This window comes from Muntiacus reevesi, chromosome 20 (assembly GCF_963930625.1).
Source record: "Muntiacus reevesi chromosome 20, mMunRee1.1, whole genome shotgun sequence".
NCBI classification, from domain to species: Eukaryota; Metazoa; Chordata; class Mammalia; order Artiodactyla; family Cervidae; genus Muntiacus; species Muntiacus reevesi.
In genome coordinates this window covers 28,572,915-28,592,474 of record NC_089268.1, presented here as the reverse complement: position 1 = coordinate 28,592,474, position 19,560 = coordinate 28,572,915, and the positions used below count along the sequence as shown (strand labels likewise).

Sequence of the window (19,560 nt, the reverse complement as noted above, 5' to 3'; positions counted from 1 at the left end):
AATTTAACTTCAGAGGTTTCTTTTGCCTGTTTTTGAACTTTATATAGGTGCTCCCCAGGTGCCTCAGTGGTAAAGAATCCCCTGTCAATGAAGGAGATGCAGGTTTTTTGGGTTTTTTTTTTTTTGGAGATGCAGGTTTGATCCCTGGGTCAGGTCATGTCGGACTCTTTTCGACCCCATAGACTGTAGCCTGCCAGGCTTTTCCATCCATGGGATTTTCCAGGCAAGAATACTGGAGTGGATTGCCATTTCCTTCTCCAGGGGACCTTCCCCACCAAGGGATTGAACCTGGGTCTCCTGCATTGCAGGCAGACTCTTTACCATCTGAGCCACCAGGGAAGCCCTGGGTCAGGAAGATCCCCTGGAGAAGGAAATGGCAACCCACTCCAGTAATCTTGCCTGGGAAATCCCATGGACAGAGGAGCCTGGTGGGCTACAGTCCATGGGTCGCAGAAGAGTCAAATATCACTTAGTGACTAAGCGACAACAGCAAACTTTATATACATGGAATCATACAGTACGTGCCCTATGTTTCGGACTTTACTCTTATGTTTGTGAGATTCAGCCTTGTTGCATATTATTGTGACTTGTTAATTCTTGTTGCTATCGTTATGTGAATATACCACAGTTTATTTAGCCATTGTTCAGTTGTATGTTAGATGTAGTATTTGGTGTGTATGAAATAGTTCATCAAAAACAATTTCAAAAATAGCCTTTAAAAATAAATAACACATTAAGACACTATGAGAGCAATATGAAGAGCTACCTTAAGAGAATCCTCTCTGGGGCAAAGGGATAAATCAGTGATTTCTCTAGGCCCCTGCTATTCTTCTCCTTGAGTAACGACTTAATATACTCATCAGGGGCTCAGAAGCAGTCTGGAATGTGCCAGGCAGCCACAAAGGAAGTCATTCTCAGTCATTTAGGGAGTTCTGACTGAGTATGCTGACTTGCGCTGGATTCCCTGGAAACCAACATGAAGACTCAGCTTCTTCCCTCGTGGCTAGTCTCTTGAATTGGAGGAGAGAACACGGAATGTACTTTCAGACTGATGGGAGGTGGACAGCCATGACCTCTTCTGCACAGGCTTCTTCTCTCTCTTCTTTTTTTTTTAAATTTTTTAGTAGTTCTTTGTTTTTATAATTTTTAAATTTTTTATTTATTTATTTTTGGTTGTGCTGGGTCTTTGTTGCTGCATGAGGGCTTTCTCTAATTGCGATGAGAGGGGGCTACTCTCTAATTGCAGTACACAGGCTTCTCTTGTTTCGGGGCATGGGCTCTGGAACACAGGCTCAGTAGTTGTCCCCAAGGGCTGAGTTAGCCCACTGCATGTGGGACCTTCCCAGAAAGTGAAGGTGTTACTTACTCAGTCATGTCCGACTCTTTGTGACTTCATGAACTGTAGCCTGCCAGGCTCCTCTGTCCACAGGATTTTCCTGACAAGAATACTGAAGTGGGTTGCCATTTCCTTCTCCAGGGGATCTTCCTGACTCAGGGATTGAACCTGGGTCTCCTACATTGCAGGCAGACTACCAACTAAGCCCTCAGATCAGGGATCAAACCCATGTCCCCTGAATTGGCAGGCAGATTCTCAACCACTATACCACCAGGGAAGTCCTTTTTAAATTTATTTTAATTAATTAATTAATTTGGCTGCACTGGGTCTTAGTTGCGGGACCTTTTTTTTTTTTATGAATAGTGTGGCATGCAGGATCTTTCATTGCAGCAGGTGGGATCTAGTTCCCTGACCAGGGATAGAACCCTGGGCCCCCTGCATTCAGAGTGTGGAGTCTCAGCCACTGGACCACCAGACAAGTCCCTGCACAGGTTTCTTAGCACTGAGAGTCTTTGATCTGAGTTCTTCAGCCCGTGTGGAGTCTGAAGGGTGAGGAGATTATGCTTGGAGCGGCCTGAACTGGTCCTTTCTTGGCATGGAAAGGTGGTTGCTACTTTTTCCCCAGTGGACATTCAGCTGGGCTTTATCTCCCCGGCATTCCCATCCCGCTCAGAGGCCCATGTCATTCCAGACTGGGGAATATAGGCTTTTATCTGGGCTCAGTTTCCTCCCTGGGAATAGCAGGTCCCAGGCAAGAGAACTTGATAAGCTCTCCCCATGGTTGTCTTATTCCTCCTCCTTCTGTTCCTCTGTGGGCTTCCCCAGGCTGAAGCAGGTAAGGAGCAGGGGTAGGGGGATTCTTCACTTCTCCAAAGGGTCGGGAGGGACTGCTGCTATTTCTCCTTAGGGGTCTGGGAAGGTGTTTGGCTCAAGAAGATAGATCTATCCCAGTTGACCTCCCCCTGCCTCTAATGTTAGGAAAGATTCAGAGTCAGTGAGGGTCCAGATCAGGCACCTTTAGAAAATAAGAGCGGACAAGTAAATGCTCATCCAGAAGAGGAAAAGCGAAAGGAAGGGACACGGGCATTTGTCAGCTATTCCAGCCTTTGCCCTCCTATCCTCAGATCCCTGCAGTCGCTGGAGGAGAAGTGGAGAGAGCCTTACCCTCTTCTCTCCACCTTACTTTTTTGTAGCTGTCACTTGAGAAAGTAGCTCACAGTCAGCCCCAGTGCTGGGGTACCAGAAGGGAGGAAGCCAGGAGTGGGAGGTGGAGGGGTGGGATCGCAGACCTGATGGAGGTCTCTGGTCTCACACAGCCCCCTCCCCACAGATAGCATCCAGGCCATCTATGTGGTCTTGGGGGAGGCACTGGAGCTGCCATGTCCATCACCACCTGCCCTGCATGGGGATGAATTCCTGTCCTGGTTTCGCAGCCCGGCAGCAGGCTCCTCCACTGCTTTAGTGGCCCACGTCCAAGTGGCCAGGCCCTCCCCAGACCCTGGGAAGCCCAGAAGGGAATCCAGGCTCAAACTGCTGGGAAACTACTCTTTGTGGCTGGAGGGGTCCAAGGCAGGAGACGCCGGGCGGTACTGGTGCGCCGTGCTGGGTCAGCGCTACAGGTACCAGAACTGGAGGGTGTATGACGTCTCCGTGCTCAGAGGTGAGTGGGGGGCCTGCAGACTAGGGGTCACTGGGAGCCAGGGAAGTCCAGGCAAAGAGCTGAGGAGTCCCTCTCTCCCTCCAGGATCCCAGTTCTCTGCGAGGGCTGCAGATGGATCTTCCTGCTCTGTCCTCCTGTGCTCTGTGATCCCTGCCAGGAGCCTGGAGTCTGTGACCTGGCAGGAGGGGAAAGGTCCTTCGAAGGGTGATGTGCAGTCCTTCTGGGGTGATGGGGCTACCCTGCTCTTGGTGTGTCCTGGAGAGGGGCTTCCTGAGCCCAGGGCACGTAAACCAGGAATCATCCGCTGCCTCGCACCTCAGAACAAAGGGATCAGCTTTAGCCTGGCAGGTAAGGGAAGAGATTTTTGCCTCCAGTACATCCCCTACTGCTAGCTAGACAAATCTGTTATTGGCTGTTATTTTCCTCCACTGCCTGTAGGAGGAGGGCTTTTTTTTTTTTCCTTGATTGAATCCATAACAGAAAAGGGAGTTGGTTAAGCCAGCTTTCTCATCGGATAGACCATAAGCCAACAGAGAGAAGAAGAATTCTGGTGGAACACGCCTTTGTTTAGAAATAGGATAATCTATGATTTTTGTGGAATATCCTTTAGCAGAAAGGAAGAAAGTAAGAATTACTGCTGGGGCAGTTGTTTGTTGAAGAAAGGATATATGCACCAATGTTATAATGGCCCATTGATGGTGGAGGCAGAAGGAGAAAAAATATATAATTGTTTTACAATAAGAAGTCCATTATACAGAGAAAGAATGCTATTGGATGTAGAATAACCCATTCACAAGGCAGGAGGGAGGAGCAAATGGCCATTATTTTGGTAAGCAAAGGGCAGTGATGGGGTTTTATCTCCCTCTACATTCCTTAGCACCTAATCTGGGGTTTGGCATGTGGTGGACACTCAATGAATGCCTATGGCGTAGATGAATGGAAGAATGAATAAACAAGGCACTTTCTTATTTTCTTAAAAGGGTGAATTACTGTGTAGGGCATGAGGAAAAAAATCACAGTTATGGTTGATGGTCCAACCCAGAGTTAGCCATCCATGTGTAGCCTGGGGGGCACCACCATTCTTTATCAATGTTGGCTCATGAGGTCAGGGTGAGAGGCCAAGTGGGGTAGTGGATAGTGGGGGCAAGGAAGTCTTCTTTTGGAAAAACCCACCAAACTATGGGAGGAAAGCCTCTCTTTGGGGCACAAGAGACAGACTCCCCTCCCAGCCTCCCTCCCAATCCCTCTTGTCCTGCCCTTAACTGCAGCCTCCATGGATGCCTCCCCTGCCCTCTGTGTCCCTTCCGCAGACTGGCATGTGGCCTGGATCCTGACGCTGTTGCTCACTGTGGGCCAGGGGTTCACAATCGTGGTCCTCGGCGTCATGCTCTGGAGGCAGAGGGCCCAGGGGGCTCAACACAGAAGTGAGTCCCTCCTTCCCAGGTCTTGCCTCTCTACCCTTCTTCTCTAGGGGAGAAGGTGGGGTAAGGAAGACAGCTCTGAGTCACCTGGTGACTTCTCTGCTGCACCTCATACGGCTTTATCTCTCCAGATGCCTCGTTTCCTCAGTTCAAACCCGAGATCCAGGTCTATGAGAACATCCATTTGGCCCATCTCAGGTGAGGAGCTACTAGGGGGCAGAGGCTTAAATCCCGGAGGAGACTGAAGTTGGGGTGGGGATGGGATGTTGGTTCCTGAGGAGGTGGAGGATGGAAGTATCCTTAATCTGTCTTTCTGCTTTGCAAAACCCACAGCCCACCTGCCCCTAAAACCAGGTGACCTCGAGGACATCTGCTAGGAAGTGTGACCTGCTGACTCCCTGGCCATCTGGCACCTGAAGGATTCCTGAAAACCTTGGCAAGGGGGCAGGGGCTGGGAGTGCTATTTCACTGTCCAGTTGGTCTCCAGCCAAGCTCTGTGTGTCTGTGTGTGTGTGTGTTAAGGGGCTGGGGGCTGAAGGAAAGAAGAAGCATTATTCCATGATGTCACCTATGAAAGGGTGTGGTTTCCTGTCTAACAGTAGCCAGTGGAGGGGTGGCCCTGAGGCTGCAGTACCATAGAGTTCAGGGGAGCCTGGGGTAACTGGCAGGGGCTGGGGAGAGGTAGGAGGGGGAAAGGAGACAGGAATCCAGAGACTTGAGCAGTGGTAGAGAATCAGTTACAGGGGTACCAAAGGACAAACGGTAGAAACTGAAGAAGAGGAAGGGAAAGAGGCTCAAGTCACAGGAAAAGGGAAGAGATGGAGAAAGAGAAGAAAATTGGAAGTATGAAAAGGGAGGATTGAAGGACAGAAGAATGGAAAGAAGACTCACCTCTAAATTAAGCCAGATCCTCACTGCCATCTCATCCTCACAAAGAAGAAATTGAGAGAGAACCAGCACCTCTAATCAGACGCCAGACTTCCTCAGATGGAAGGGGAGGGAACTGTCAGGACGGGTGGGGGGTGCCCTTGCCCCGCCGCTACCCCACAGTTCCCTCCTTATCATAGGCGCTCCCCCTCCTTATCCTGTGGCATCCGGAGCAGGGCACAGCTTATCGTCCTGGGGGCCCCACAAGTCACACATAAGCTATCTCCCTGGGCAGAGGGAGTGTCCACAGTGGTGGGTGAGTGAATTCCCTGGCGGGGTGTGTAACTGGGCCCTGCGTGTTGGGTGATCAGTGAACAACAAGTCTGGGCTTGTGGAATGGGAGAGGGTGTTGGTGCTCCTGGTCTCAGGCAGCATGGAGCTGGCCTCCCAGCCACACCCTCACCACTCCACAAGGGCCCCTTTGTGATCTGCTCAAGCTTGGGCTTCACTGGAAAAAAGCGTTCTTGACTGTGTCACCTAAAAACCTTTACGCTGCAGTGGCTTAAGTAAGCTATTGGCAAGAAGGAGGACGCCAACGACAGATGGAGGGTGAAGTGAAAGTCGTGGTTCCGGTGCCAGCACCCCAGCCCAACTCGCTAAGCAGCTCTAGCTTGCTGTTAGAGATAGCACGTGTGCCTGCACAGGTACACACACACACACACACACACACACACACACACATAAAGAGCAGTGTTACTGACCTTCCAGATAGCACTTTTATTACATTTACTTTTCATAGTTCCCCAAGCCCTCCTCCCTGATCTTCCAAATTAATCTTTCCTAGCAGGACTGTCTTCCTCATCACACCTGATGCTCCTTCAATCCCCTTGCCTGGGACCCCCAGATCCTTCAAACACCTGCCTTGCCAGAGAGCTGGGGATTACAGAATGCATCAGAAACAAACATCTAGAAAAGGCCAAGGATTTAGACCACAGCTTCTTTATGAGGCTGGGCTCTGGGCACGTACCTCTGGGCAGCTAGGGGCTGGAGCAATGCCCAGCCAGAGGAATCAGGTTTGGGGAAGGGCCTGTGAAGGTGTGGGGCCCACAGATCTGAGAGCTCTGTACACAGTCAGGCTCTTGGGCAGATCTCCAAAGATCTCTGTGCAGGTGTTGCCAGGGCCGCAGTGACAGTGGAAGAGTCTTGAACTGGAGGCTAGTGGCCTCCCCAAGTGAAGCTGGCCACCAGGACGAGCAGCGTGATGAGGAGGAGGCTGGGGAGCTGACGCGGCATGGTAGCCGAGTTGCACAGGTCCTGCTCGCAGCAGTGGTGTCGGAGAGTGTAGGAGCGGGACCAGTAGGTGGTGTGGCCCTGCAGGGAGCACTCGGCCCTTGGGAGGCAGCCCCTCCGCTCGATGACCTCGTTCTGTGCTATGGGACAGAGGTGGTTGGGGGAGGGGAAGCTGAGGTCGGGCAGGAAGGAGGCAAGGGCCAAGGGGGTCCCAGGAAAGGTGGGGTGGATGGCTGTGGGGAAGATCTAAGGAACGTCCATCAGACCAGAGTCCTCCTACCTGAGGTACCAATACTGATGCCACAAACTTCATCATCCTGACACTTGGTCGGAACCGGGTAGCAGGGTTTGGCAAAGTTGCAGGTGTAACAGTGGAGCTGTTTTTGGGCCGAGGAGGTGGTAAGACCTGTGGAGTCCGTGGTGATCAAGCAGGGAGTAGAGGCAAACAAGACAGGTGAGAGGCCCAGCCCGGATTCGGGAACGGGCTGCACAGACAGAGGTGATACACAAAGTGGGGAAAGAGGAGCGGTGAAATGGAGGGAGAAGCAGACCGAAGTAGAAAAAGAGAAGGGAGTGGAGATCATGCACGAAGAGGAAAAGACAGAGAGGCACAAGGGATATAGGGAGCATGCGAGAAATACATAGACATGAACAGAAGCCAAGAGAATCGGAGGTGAACACAGAGAATGACACAAAAAGCCAGGCCGGAGCCAGGAGGGGGTGCCAGTGGAGAAGTTAAGCAGATGGTGCCGAGTCGGATGAGAAAATAGGAATTAACATTGACCAAGGTGCCCAGCAAAGAAGCAAGAGGTGAGATAAGGGTCAGGGGAGACAGGATTGTCAAAAATGCCACAAGGAAGAGACAGTTATTCTCAAATGCCTTTGAAAGGAAATCTTTCTTGTTCCACCTCATCAGGCTGGCCTGAGACCATTCCCTTCTTTCCAAACCCCCTACAGCTCTCTCCTCAGCATAGGTCAGCACCTTTTCCCTCACCCCCCTACCGCTAGCTCTCAGGCTTCTCCACAAACCCCTGCCACCACCACCGCCCTACCCTGCTCCCCAAGGATTCTCCAGCTCACCCTTACCCAGTGCCCCACCAAGGGAAAGGATGCAGAGGAAGATGCTGGAGGTATCCATGTCTGTACCCGGGGCTCAGGAGTCTGGGAGAATGTGATCTGCACCCTGAGATCCTAGAGCTGGAGCATCTGAGTGAGACAGGGAGGAACCAGTAAACAAACACACCTAGGGAGTGAATCTGAGGGTGAGGCGGAACGGGGACCAGACTCAACAGCCTGACACAGGAGAGTTCCTGGCCCGGAAGCTCTCACACCCTCCCTGCCTCCTACTGGAGCCTGCTCTTGCCCTGAGGGTCTTCTCTATTCTTGCAGCTTACTCTTGGCTTCATCTGTCGCTCTCTCGAATGGTGTCTGTCAGCGTCTGTCACTTTCCCTCCTCCTCTCCCTCCCTCCCCTTGTCTCAAGCTGCTCTTTGCTCTCACATCTTCTTGTTTTTGTTTGTCTGTCTTTCCCTGCTGTGCATTTAAGTCTCTTAAGGTCACTCTCCTAAACAGCCCTGGCCCAGATCTGTTTGCGAGTGGTGTTTGAGTGTGGACTCAGCAAGCCCCCACCCACCCACCCACCTGCACACGCAGCTAGGGACCCCACCTAGCTGCCCATCCCTTTGATCCCCCAAGCTTCAACATCCATACCCCATAATTATCTCTCCCAGCTTTACTACATTAGAGAAAATAGTTAATCATGGGTGAGGCCAGAGGGACTGATGTATTTCCACTGGTGCAGGGGTAGGGTTCAGAAAGACTAGGAAAGAAGGGAGGGATAAGATTTGGGTCGGGGGTAGAGTCTGGAAGACTGGGGCTTAAGAGACTGGGGAGAAGAGTCAGCACCTGGGGAATCAGAGCAGACTACCAGGAGTCAGAGGCAGATGGGGTGGGGGGTGAGACAGAGGAGACACAGGTATCCATTGAGTAGCAGATTTCAAAAACATGTTTTAATCTCAGGACCTCTTTACACGCAAAAATTACTAAAAAAAAAAAAAAATTACTGAAGCCCCCAAAGAGTTCTTATTATGTAAGTTATATCAATATTTGCTAGTTGAGAAATCAAAGCAGAACATTTTAACAGATTCATTAAAAAAATAAAGCAATAAAAATAAAAATATAAAGCAATAAACCTGTTGTTGTCATTTAGTCCCTAAGTCGTGTCTGACACTTTGCGACCCCATGAACCTCCAGGCTCCTCTGTCCATGGAATTTTCCAGGCAAGAATACTGGAGTGGGTTGCCATTTCCTCCTCCAGGGGATCTTCCCCACCCAGGGATGGAATGTGCATCTCCTGTTTTGGCAGGGGATTCTTTACCACTGAGCCACCAGGGAAGACCCACACAGTGGTCAGAAACTGTTACGTGTTAACAAAACACATTTTTGTGAAAAATAATGTCTTTCCCAACAGTATAGTGAGAAGAGTGGCATTTCTTTACCTTTTGGGGAATCTGTTTAATATGGGGCTTAACAGAAGAAGTAGAAGATGGCTGGGTTTTCACATTTGCTTTTGCATTCAGCCTGTTGGGATTTTGATTGAATATATGAAGAAAATCTGACAGATATGTAGTTGGAAAAGGAAGACTGTCCAGGACTCTCTGAAAGGGTCTTAGGGACCCCTGGGAGTTCTGGGGCCACTATCTTAGAAGTGTTTCTGAGATGGAGGAGTTCAGGGACATCAGAGGATGCTGAGTGCTCTTTCTCTCCTGGGAAGGCCTCCCCCAGGGGGGCCTACCTGTCCCTATTGGGGCCTCGGTGCCTTCTAGGGGAGACAGACTCTTTCCTCCCTTTTTATTGCCCTATAAAGCCAAAGGCAACAGGGATAAAAGGCTGGCAAAGGGGAGACCAGGGAGGGGGGTGGGAGGGAGGGAGAGGTGCTACAGACACAGGCAGACGCAATGAACCCCCTATTTGCTGGGATCCTGCTCAGCACCCTGCTGGGGGCTGCCCTGGGTAAGGAGGGAGCCGGGGCGCCTGTCACACAGGCCTGTCGCCCTGTGCCAGCCACCTCCGGAGCGCCCGGTCCAGCACCTTTTCTCTCCCACCAGGAAACCGCATGCGGTGCTATGACTGCGGTGGAGGTCCCAGTGGCTCCTGCAAAGAGACGGTGACTACTTGCGGAGAGGGCGAACGCTGCGGCTTCCTGGAGCGCAAACCCCAACCAGACCTGGCACAGACCAAGCTGTCTGGAAACCGTGAGTCCTCAGGGTGTCCCCCTTCCTCCCAGACCCTCCCTGCCTCCAGCCCCTACTACTTCAGTCCTTCTGGCTTCCAGAACCTTCCAGGCTCAGTCGAGCTCTGGGCAGATGGTGCCGCTGTCAGAATGAAGCGGCCTGGAGCCCCTTCTGGCTCCTGGCACTGAGCCCCCGGAAGCCTGCTGTCTGCGTGACCTCACCTCCCTCCTCTTTACCCTCCAGAAAGAGACTCATAAGCCCATGTACTCACAAATGGTTGAAAAAGCCTCTCTACCTTGAGGGTAGGGACCGAAATATTCAACCAAACTCCTACTCTCAGGCATCAGCTAAGGACCAGGGAGGTATGTGTGTATGTATATTCTAATGTTTTAAATTTTAAAATAATTTTAGATTGACAGAAAAGTTAATTTTATTCAAAAATAGTACAGGTTAGCACTGTATCTCCTTACCCAACTTCCTCTAATGTTACTGCCTTAAATAACCATAGTGTGTGTGTGGTCAGTGTCTTAGTCGCTTAGCTGTGTCTGACTCTCTGTGACCCTGTGGACTGCGGCCCACCAGGCTCCTCTGTCCATGGAATTTTCCAGGCAAGAGTACTGGAGTGGGTTGCCATTTCCATCTCTAGGAGATCTTCCCAACCCAAGGGTCAAATCTTCATCTTCTGCATCTCCTGGATTGGCAGACAGATTCTTTACCACTGAGCCAATTGGGAAGCCCATACGACTGCAGTACAATTAGCAAAATCAGAAAATAACACTGGTTCAGAAGGACTAATCTACAGACCTTACTCAATGGAGCCTGTTCTCCCTTTCATGTCCTTTTTCGGATCCAGGATCTACCGCCTTTTGCTTTCCTATCTTAGTTGTCACCTCTCTGTGACAGTGCTGTCTTCCTTTGATTCCATGATATTGACACTTTTTTTTCTTTTCTTTGTATTTCTTGATCTTGATACTTTTACTTGATCTCTGATACTTGACACTGATGTGTTATTTTAAAGATTTCCTGCAATTTGGATTAACCTGATATTTTCTCATGATTAGACTGAGGTCCTGAGTTTTGGGAAAGAAGTGATGTTCGTCCCTTTCAGTGGATGCTGTTAGGGCTTCACGATGTCAGCATGTTAACTCTGATCACTTGTTTTCAGGGAGGTGTATTTTGAGGGGGCGGAGGATCCCTTTGGGCTCCTTGAAATCATATCTGCTCTGCCCCAAAAGGCAAGTCCTCAAGCCAGTTCAACACCCCAGTCTCATTTTCTCTCTCAGCCTCAGTGACCTTGATTCATCACCATCCAGCCTGCGTGGCAGCCCATCATTGCAATCGAGTGGAGACAGAAGTGGTGGGAGACGTGACTTATACGACCCACAGGGACTGCTGCGTCGGCGACCTGTGCAACGGTGCTGTGGCGAGCACTTCAGCCCCCGTGAGCATCGTGGCTGCAGCAGTCACCACGCTGGTCTGGCTATTGCCAGGACTCTGGAGAGGGTAATGGGAGCAGGGGTGGAGAAGGCAGCAAGGAAATAAAGGAGATCTGTGAGCCATTAAAATCTATCGACCACCCCAGAGCTGACTGGAAAATTCCATCTTTTGTTGATAGGAGGGCTGAAGGGGTAATGCAGGGGCATCCAGGCTCTAGTTTAGGGGTTATCAAGGATCAGTGGACTTAGTTACAGTGGTACACTTCTTAACCAACTAAACCCCAAAGGACAATGGAGAATCTGCCCTAAGTGACTCCTACCTGTTGCCAGGGAGAGTCTTCCTTAGCAACAAGGATCACGGAGGGGAGCGGGCTCTGGGCTGGCCACCAGGAATCAGTGAGTCTGGTTGTCTGGGCTTGTTCCCCTTCCCCCCATTGGCAACTTGATTCCCAATATGACTATTTGGAATTGAGAAAGAAAATGTAAACCCTGTGGCAGAACAGTGCCTTGGTGCCCCACCTACTAGGCCAGGTGAGGCCTCTGACTCTAACCTGAGGGACTGAGGCCTGGAAGGAGGGTCCCAGGTCCCATCCCTGTGCAACTCTCCTACCCGTTCTGGGAGCCTGCAAGTCAGGCTTGCACCTCCTTCTTGGCAGTACAACACAGGTGTGGCCTAAACATAGGATAAAGACTGTTTCTGCAAACACTGGGCCACCCCCAGACACTGGAAGAAAGGACAGGTCTGAAAAACCCGTTTCTCCCTTTGTCCCAACCCTGGCCTCCCAGCGAAACTCCCGGAAGGGCCCTTTGGTGAGGGTTGGGGCTGAGAGTGTTATTTCCTGGGAGGGGGGCTACTGACAATAGATCTTCTGACAATACACACACAATAGATCGACTTTACACATTTATTACTTGGAATGGAAAGGGGTGGGCATGGGGATGAGGTATGTATGGGAGCCAGGATTTGAAGTGTCAGCTTATACGGTGAGGTTATCAGGTGCTTCCTGGCAGCCTTCACTGGAGACAGGACAGAACTCCCATTTCAGGCCCAGATTCCAATTGCTCTTCACACAGAGCATGGGAGAGCGCAGGAAGCAAAGTGGGGAGCTCTCCCTGGAGGCAGTGGAGGATCTGGAGTGGTGTCGAGGGAAATGGGAAGGGTCTCTGGGAAAGCAGAGTGGAGGGCATGGGTGGAAAGATGGATGGAGAGATCGCTGTCTAGTTAAAGCAGTATGAAGCATCTGGAGAGATGCTTTTCTGAGCAAAGGGAAGCAGGGTGTATGGAGACACAAGAAGAGAGGCTCAGGCGAAGGCAGATGGGAGGAGGGGCAGCCATGGAACCAGTCTCAGTGCAATAGCCAGAAGCCAAGGCCAGCCAAGGAGGTGAGGAAGACAAGGGTCAGGGCTGGCGTGGGCCGAGGGGCTGGGCTATTGCAGTTGTCCTGGCTGCAGCAGGTGGTGTTATAGGTCAGGCCCCCCTTCTGGTTGGTTTGGTTGACCCCCGGCTTACAGGGCTCTCCTGGTGTGCCACAGTCGAGTCGGGAGAAAACCCACATCTTCCCTGGGGTTAGGAGGGAGCAAAGAGGTTAGTAAAGACAGGCATCTGGCATGCCTGGGCCTGTCTCCCCACCCCATGCACCCCATTCAGGCTCCAGCCTTCCCAACCCTGCCCCTGGCCCTGCCCTTCTGTATCTCTTCTCAGTCTAAGCTTTCTCCTGCACTTCCTTACCCTGCCCCCTCACCCCAATCCTGGGCCTATCATTTGCTGCCCATGAGGCTTTGGATCTGTTCCTGTCTCTTTCAGAGACTGCTTCCTCAATATAATAATAGCATCCACATCATAGGATGTCATGAATATAAATTTAAACAATCCATGTAAAGATATAGGATGGTGCCTGGGAAACAGTAATCCTTGGCCAAATATTATCATTGCTGTAGTTCTCTGTTCCACCTGAGCCCCAGCCATAGAGTCCCCCACTGGCCCCCTTCCCCACTGAAGAAGGGGATGGTACCGATGTATGCATGGGTTGTCAGGCATTGATGTCCTGGTTCCAGGCGGCAGGACTTCCGGTCCACACAGCCCAGCACTGGGACCTTGTAGCAGGAGTGACATCGAATATCAGCTGGGAAGACACAAGTGACAGAATATATGACTCACCAAGGAATGAGCCAAGCTGGTGGGTGGGGTTGGAGAGGAGTCAGTCAAGTTGGGATTCTGACCTGTTTGGTCTGCTAGGGACAGAACAGGTAAGGGATGCAAAAAAAATGTTGAAGTGGGTGAGGGTGGAGTTGGTCTGTGAATGGCCCACACCCTAAACATCTTTCTTCACTCCAACCCATCTGGAGATGAGTCAAGGGGGGCAGTTACCAACAATGGGGCTGGGGGCGGATGGAATGTGAGACTGCCACTGGGAAGGAATGTGTAGGTGTCTAGGGAGGAGATGAAGGAATTCAGAAGGTTACAGATGAAGAGATGAAATAGGAAGAAATATTCAAAGTAAAAATCAATCGTGGAGGTTATAACACTTGCAGGAATGGCTTGGAACTCAAGGCGGGCAAGAAAGTCACGGGGGGGGGCAGGGGGGCAGTTAAGCAAAGCATTCTTTACCTCCTGAGGCCACCAAGGGTGTGGGAAGAGGAAGCAGACCCAGAATAAATCCTCCCACCCTGGTAGGTCTCCGACAGAAAGGAGTAGTATCTGAGCGGCAGATCATCAGAATAGATCTGAGCACTTTACCAAAATGGAGAGGATGAGCGCAGAAGGTGGCAGCCCCAAGGTTCCTGCCACATCTGATTCAAGGTTTGAGAGAAGGAAGAGTTCAGGCCATGGGTGGAGGAGCCCAGTGATTGCCTCTCAGTGAAACCCACCTCATCCTGGGGTGAGCAACCTTGACATTCCCTAGAAGGCTGGGGAATCTCCCTGGCTCCCTGGAATCCTCCACAGAGCTTGTGTCCCTGGAAGTATGCACCCCAGGGGGGAGCAGGGCGGGGAGGGGATCTAGGAAAGACCCCTGCTTGAGGGACAGAGCACAAAGTCCCTGATGGAGTAGATGGGAGGATGGATGGCAAAAGAAGCCCCAGCCGGATGCTTAGGTTTCTGGGAGGACACCCTGGCTGAGTGCAGGTGGAGAGAGGAGAAAGCAGGTAAACTGGATCCTGGAGTGGGGTTGGGAGGGGAACTGGAAATGAGAGTTTATGAGAATTGAGGAACCAGGAACCTGTAACCCTGGGCAGTTAGAAGAGTGGGTTTTCGAGGTGGGAAAGAAGCTGAAGGATGGAGATGGGGGAGAACAGAGCAAGGACCTTGTCACAGGGGCACAGGAGAGCCAAGCCAGTTGGGTCCGAGGGCGCTTAGGATCCATGGGTACTGTAGGGCAGTGGCTGGGGCAGGGTGTAAAAATCCTGACCAGGCGAACCACATCCTGAGGGGCCCCAGGGGCTCACCTGAGACCCAGCAGAGCAGAGCAGACAAGGAGAGCAGGAGAAGGGCTCTCATGGTGAGGGTCCTGAGAACGGCAGCAGCCGACACAGCAGGACTTCAGGGATCCGACTCTGGCTCTGGGACTTGAGTGGCCTTTTTGGAGTTTATAATCACAACAGTCCCTCCCTCCCTGGGCTCTGGTGGCCCCTCCTTCCCCATTTAGGGAGGGGCTAAGCAGGACCCAGTGGAGGAGTGGGATGGGGATGGGAGAGACAGGTGTGGGGAGGGCAGGTGCAGCAGTGACTAACTCCATTTTGCTTCTTGGTTTCCTCTAAGACACACCCTCCTGGCCTCCAGGAGTAACATCTCTGTCTGCCTAATCCTCTGGAGAAGTATCACTAAAGGCCCCTGTGATGTTATAGTGGCTGGGGTGGTAGCAGCATCTCCTGGTTCCTGGGAAATGGACAATGGGATGCAGCCCCAGCTGACTACCAAATTTTGGTCCCTGGGGGGCACTGGTAGCCGCATGTAGGCAGGAATTAAGCATCGCATTCATCTCACTTCAGCCCCCACTTTGTTTTCCCAAGCCCTGCTCAGTCATAGGATGAAGGAGTAGGGTTTGTGATGTCACCATGAGTTTCTGTGATGTAATAGCAGCAGAGGCAAGGGCTGGAGCTGCCTGTTAAGGAGGGGCTGCCTCAGGACCCCTGAAGGTTCTCAGGACCTTGCCCTAGCTCCACTTGGGTTTGGCCTGGCCTTGGTTCTTCTGGTGCAGTGAAGGCCGAGGGTGTGGGGCTGTACATCTGCTCCAAAGCACCTCCCGAGCCAAAACCTGCTCAGTTGGGTGTGGCTCCTTGGGCCAGGAGGGACAGAATGGGCATAGAGAGGTGAGGTAGCAGCTAAAATAGGAATAGGAATAGTCATAATGGCAAGCACATAGTGCTCCTATGACTCAGCCATTGTTCTAGGTGTTTTCCATGTATTATTTGATTTAGTTCTCCAAATACTCTATGAGGTAGGTGCCTTTATGCCCATTTTACAGATGAGCAAACAGGCTCACAGAAGTGACTTGTGCACATCTCGCAGCTAGTAGATAGTGAAATCAAGGTTTGAATTCAGACAGCCAGAATCCAGAAATTGTGGTGCTCACGGCAACTGCTACGATGCAAGATTTGAGGACTGCCCAAGTGCTTGTGTAAAGGACCCCAGCATGCATTTTAAGTGAGCACTGGTTAAGGGCTGTGAACTTGCCTCTGAGGATTCCCAGAGGGATCTGGGCAGCTGGTGGCCCCTCCCCCACCCTTTATCAGTGCCCCCAGACTCGCGGTCTCCCCCTCCACCCCCGTTTGATTTCCCTCCGGTCTCCTCCGCTGATTCACTGCCCTCCTCTTCCCACCACATCCCAGCCATGACCCTGGTTCTGCAGCTGCTGCAGCTGCTGCTGCTGCTACCGCTGCCACTGCTGTCGAGGGCCCAGGGGGACCCAGGGGGTAAGCCATCCCAGTAAAGCTGCAATGGGGGGAGGGGAGGAAAGACTGAGGCAGGAGGAAGGGGCGACAGGAGGGTGAGATGTATATGGGAAGATCCAGGATGGCAAGACAGCACGGGAGAGGCATCAGACTAAGTGGGAGGGTCGTGTTGCCCTATGGTCTTCTCTTAACCAACCAACGCCTCTGGCCTCCCATAGCTTCACTGAACGGCCATCCCGGGGACCGCGTGAATCTCTCCTGCATAGGGGTCTCGCAACCCACCCGTTGGGTCTGGGCACCTAGATTCCCGGCCTGCAAAGGCCTGTCCAAAGGACGCCGCCCGATCCTGTGGGCCTCACCGAGTGGGACCCCCACCGTGTCTCCCGCCCAGCCCTTTGCTGGCCGCATAAATGCCCTGGACCTTGGTATCCGGAGACTGGAGCTGCTCTTGAGCGCGGGGGACTCGGGCACCTTTATCTGCAAGGGTCGCCAAGACGAGGAGAGCCGTACGGAGCTTCATGTGCTGGGAGACCGGGCCTACTGCAAAGCTCTGGGTAGGTCTATGCCTTCATGCGCAGGGACCTAACTCTGACACACGCCCCCAGCAGGGAGAGAGGCCTCGGCTGGGGGCTCCGGGCGGGGGGGGCGGGGGGGCTAGCGCTCTGTCCCCACACCCTGACCTCGGCATCAACTACTCCCACCCCGCTTCCAACGTTCCCCCAGGGTCGTCGTATTCCCAGATTCTGATCCCGCTACTGGGCGCTGGGCTGGTGCTGGGCCTCGGAGTAGTGGGCTGGGCCTGCTGGCGGCGCAGGTGAGCACAAGAGGCGGAGCCTGATTGAAAGGGTCTTGACCCGAGGAGGGAGGGGCAGGCCCAGAACTTTCGCAGACCAAAGCTAGATCAGATGTGGTTTGGAGATGAGTGGGGGAGGTTAGAACTGGGGGGCGAGGCCATGGACTGGTGGGTGGAGCCATAGCTAAGGAGGCGAAGCTGGAGGCGGAGAAGGCTCCACGCGTGAGTTGATGTATCCGTGGGGGTGGAACCTACGTTATTTTCCCGGTCACAGCCTGAAACTGGCTGGGTCGTTGTTGGCGCGTCCGGGGTGGGGGCGCCCAGAACGAAGCAAGATACGGTTAGTGCTTCTCAAAGACTCTTACCCATCCCTTACAGGCGCTCGCCCCCTCATCCGCCTCGACCAACCCCCAGATTTGGTGAGACTAACTCCCCCGCACTTTTCCTTATCCGCACATTCCCCACCCAGTGTCTGAGTCTGAGCCCTTGCCGGGAGCAGACAAGTTGGTCACCTTCTCTCAATCCTTCAGCTCTGTCCCCCCCACATAGTTTCACTCGTGAAAGCCGAGCCCCAGAGGCCAGAAGAGGAGGAAGAGCCCAAGATGTCAGGGGACCTGGATCAGGAGCCGGTAAGGACTTGGGGGCGGGATGCGGGTTGGCCAGAATCCTTGACTCAAGTGGAGGGAGAAAGAGGCCTGGATACCCAGGGGAGTCAGACTTCTGAGACCCTCCTGCCTTCCTCCCCGCCTTTCAGAGCCTGCTCTACGCAGACCTGGATCATATGGCCCTCAGAAGGTCCAACCGACTGTCCCCAGTGGTCCCTGCTGATGCCTCCACCATCTATGCTGTTGTAGTTTGAAGGGAAGCCTTTACAGCAAACCTCACAAGCTGGGGGCTCCCAGATCTCCATTACACCCCTCCCCTTCTTGGCCCTTCACCTGACAAAGGAAGGCACCATGGGATAGAAATGAGCACTAGACTGGGAGTTGAGAGACCTAGGTTCCAGGCTATCTCTGCTGCTGATCTTGGTCCTTCCTTACCCCTGTCTCTCACACCCATTTTCCCACCTTAAGACACCAGCAACTCCTAGATCGTTGCCCTATCTCTTCACTTCTCTTGACAGTCAAGCTCTTTGAACCGAGGGCCTACACCTGTCTCTTCCATTTTTTCCTTGCTCCTACTACTCACCAGTCTCCATGAGATTGCCAGTGATGTATTAATAGCCACACCCACTAGATGTTTTGTTACCATTCATCTGGCTTGACCTTTGATTGCTCTCTTATTTAAGCTGTTTTTTTTTAATGTTGGTGTCTTCCTCCTGGACTCCCTTTCCTTCCTCCCTATTCCCACAGTATTCCCCACCATTCCAGGTTTGTCTTTTTAATATCTGCTTTTCTCCCTCTTCTAGGATGCTATCATCCACAGCCAGTCCTCAGCCTTTACTTTAACTGCAAACAACACCCAGAATTCCCTCCAGTTCCCATCTCTGATATGAGATTTCCAAACTGTCCCTCAGACATCCCTGCCTGGCTGATCCTAGGTATTTTGCACACAGCAGGTCCAAAAGCCAATGCACTGTCATTTCCCAAGCCACTTATTTAATCCTTCCTCCATGCATCTTCTCTTGATCAACCCTGTTGCCCAAGCCAGAAAGTGGGAGTCATGTAACCACCTTCCTCTCACTCCCACATGATAAACCAAGTCCTGTCTATTTTAATGTCGTTGTCAGATCCACACGCTTTGCATGCCCAGCACTGCCACCTGAGTGTACTCGCTTCAGTTCCTCCCTGGATTTCCCACAGGCTCATCTCATTCTCCTGCCCTTGCTCTCCTCACTGAAACCAGAATCTCCCTGAATGCTAACCTCCTGACCGCCTACATTTCAGCAGCATTTCAGTTCTGGCCCTCAGCCTTGGTTTCAAGGTGTTACAGTATTCTACTTACCCTCCAGGCTTATCTCTGTCACTCGATGCCTAGAACATGACAGCCTTTGAGAAATTCTCCCCAGCCCACAAATATGCCTGTGCCCATTGCAGTTCCTTCTTCCTGGATTGCCCTTTGTCTCCTCACCATGCGCCTGGCTAATTCTTATTTATCCTCAGGACTCAGTTCAAATGTAATCTTTTCTGGGAAGTTATTTTTGACCCTCTTAGCCCACTCCTGCATATACTTTGATGCCCTCTGGAGCCCCTTATTTCTCTCATAGCAACAGCCTCCTGTGAATTGTTCCATTACAACCTGTATTTCAATTTATAAGAAATTTTCATGTACTGTGAGTTCCCTGATATCAGGAGACTGACCCTTTTTCTCTTACTGCTAAGCCTCGGTAAATGAGTGAAAATGAATGTCCCTGGAAATGTCATTTCCTCCTATCAGCTCGGGGATAGGCTGTTGATCTCCAAGTCTCTGAATCATCTGACATTTAGATAAATTCAGTGAGTGACTCACTCATATTTTCTCTTCTCTGCCCAGTACATGCTCCCCACAAGAGAAATTCTTTCCTGTCCATCTTGTACCCAAGCCCCCACAACAGGGCTGGACAATGAGTCAGGGTGTGTAGAGTGAGGGTTTGATGAATGAAGGAGGTCTCCTCCCCAGCACTAATCCCAACCTGGGGTTTCAGCCCTGCCCTTGT

The 19,560-nt window shown here is 52.0% G+C and overlaps 5 protein-coding genes across 5 annotated transcripts; 3 read left to right on the top strand and 2 right to left on the bottom strand.

Annotated features, from left to right (window-relative positions):
• Positions 1-2,113: 2,113 nt before the first annotated feature.
• LY6G6F (lymphocyte antigen 6 family member G6F) lies at positions 2,114-4,775 on the top strand. Its single transcript, XM_065912786.1, has 6 exons — positions 2,114-2,171; positions 2,667-2,996; positions 3,081-3,344; positions 4,265-4,420; positions 4,549-4,615; positions 4,751-4,775. The coding sequence occupies exons 1-6, from the start codon at positions 2,114-2,116 to the stop codon at positions 4,773-4,775; spliced, it is 900 nt and encodes a 299-aa protein (XP_065768858.1).
• A 1,612-nt stretch (positions 4,776-6,387) lies between these two features.
• Positions 6,388-8,889, bottom strand: LOC136151830 (lymphocyte antigen 6G6e-like). The gene is made up of 4 exons (XM_065913255.1): positions 8,766-8,889; positions 7,661-7,780; positions 6,855-6,980; positions 6,388-6,714 (listed from the first exon to the last, which is right to left on the bottom strand). The coding sequence occupies exons 2-4, from the start codon at positions 7,710-7,712 to the stop codon at positions 6,500-6,502; spliced, it is 393 nt and encodes a 130-aa protein (XP_065769327.1). The 5' UTR covers positions 7,713-7,780; positions 8,766-8,889; the 3' UTR covers positions 6,388-6,499.
• A 629-nt stretch (positions 8,890-9,518) lies between these two features.
• LY6G6D (lymphocyte antigen 6 family member G6D) lies at positions 9,519-11,356 on the top strand. The gene is made up of 3 exons (XM_065912787.1): positions 9,519-9,585; positions 9,681-9,827; positions 11,090-11,356. Exons 1-3 carry the CDS (start codon positions 9,531-9,533, stop codon positions 11,311-11,313), a joined length of 426 nt encoding a protein of 141 aa, XP_065768859.1. The 5' UTR covers positions 9,519-9,530; the 3' UTR covers positions 11,314-11,356.
• Positions 11,357-12,178: 822 nt separating this feature from the next.
• LY6G6C (lymphocyte antigen 6 family member G6C) lies at positions 12,179-14,815 on the bottom strand. Its single transcript, XM_065913193.1, has 3 exons — positions 14,687-14,815; positions 13,255-13,365; positions 12,179-12,803 (listed from the first exon to the last, which is right to left on the bottom strand). The coding sequence occupies exons 1-3, from the start codon at positions 14,736-14,738 to the stop codon at positions 12,589-12,591; spliced, it is 378 nt and encodes a 125-aa protein (XP_065769265.1). The 5' UTR covers positions 14,739-14,815; the 3' UTR covers positions 12,179-12,588.
• Positions 14,816-16,071: 1,256 nt separating this feature from the next.
• Positions 16,072-19,471, top strand: MPIG6B (megakaryocyte and platelet inhibitory receptor G6b). Its single transcript, XM_065911961.1, has 6 exons — positions 16,072-16,153; positions 16,351-16,686; positions 16,856-16,946; positions 17,304-17,344; positions 17,456-17,554; positions 17,680-19,471. Exons 1-6 carry the CDS (start codon positions 16,072-16,074, stop codon positions 17,751-17,753), a joined length of 723 nt encoding a protein of 240 aa, XP_065768033.1. The 3' UTR covers positions 17,754-19,471.
• The last annotated feature ends 89 nt before the right edge of the window (positions 19,472-19,560 follow it).

Bases quoted from the DNA above. Each gene is read 5' to 3' on its own strand.
- LOC136151830 (XM_065913255.1), bottom strand. From the start codon at position 7,712: ATGGATACCTCCAGCATCTTCCTCTGCATCCTTTCCCTTGGTGGGGCA. The intron at 6,981-7,660 runs GTAAGGGTGAGC...CGGACTCCACAG, and splicing joins TTCCCTTGGTGGGGCACTGG to GTCTTACCACCTCCTCGGCC. The intron at 6,715-6,854 runs GTAGGAGGACTC...TCTGTCCCATAG, and splicing joins CATCAGTATTGGTACCTCAG to CACAGAACGAGGTCATCGAG.
- LY6G6D (XM_065912787.1), top strand. From the start codon at position 9,531: ATGAACCCCCTATTTGCTGGGATCCTGCTCAGCACCCTGCTGGGGGCT. The intron at 9,586-9,680 runs GTAAGGAGGGAG...CTCTCCCACCAG, and splicing joins CCTGCTGGGGGCTGCCCTGG to GAAACCGCATGCGGTGCTAT. The intron at 9,828-11,089 runs GTGAGTCCTCAG...TTTCTCTCTCAG, and splicing joins GACCAAGCTGTCTGGAAACC to CCTCAGTGACCTTGATTCAT.
- LY6G6C (XM_065913193.1), bottom strand. From the start codon at position 14,738: ATGAGAGCCCTTCTCCTGCTCTCCTTGTCTGCTCTGCTCTGCTGGGTC. The intron at 13,366-14,686 runs GTGAGCCCCTGG...GTGTCTTCCCAG, and splicing joins TCTGCTCTGCTGGGTCTCAG to CTGATATTCGATGTCACTCC. The intron at 12,804-13,254 runs GTACCATCCCCT...TCCTAACCCCAG, and splicing joins GACAACCCATGCATACATCG to GGAAGATGTGGGTTTTCTCC.
- LY6G6F (XM_065912786.1), top strand. From the start codon at position 2,114: ATGGTTGTCTTATTCCTCCTCCTTCTGTTCCTCTGTGGGCTTCCCCAG. The intron at 2,172-2,666 runs GTAAGGAGCAGG...CCCTCCCCACAG, and splicing joins GCTTCCCCAGGCTGAAGCAG to ATAGCATCCAGGCCATCTAT. The intron at 3,345-4,264 runs GTAAGGGAAGAG...CCTTAACTGCAG, and splicing joins GATCAGCTTTAGCCTGGCAG to CCTCCATGGATGCCTCCCCT.
- MPIG6B (XM_065911961.1), top strand. From the start codon at position 16,072: ATGACCCTGGTTCTGCAGCTGCTGCAGCTGCTGCTGCTGCTACCGCTG. The intron at 16,154-16,350 runs GTAAGCCATCCC...GGCCTCCCATAG, and splicing joins GGCCCAGGGGGACCCAGGGG to CTTCACTGAACGGCCATCCC. The intron at 16,947-17,303 runs GTGAGCACAAGA...CATCCCTTACAG, and splicing joins TGGGCCTGCTGGCGGCGCAG to GCGCTCGCCCCCTCATCCGC.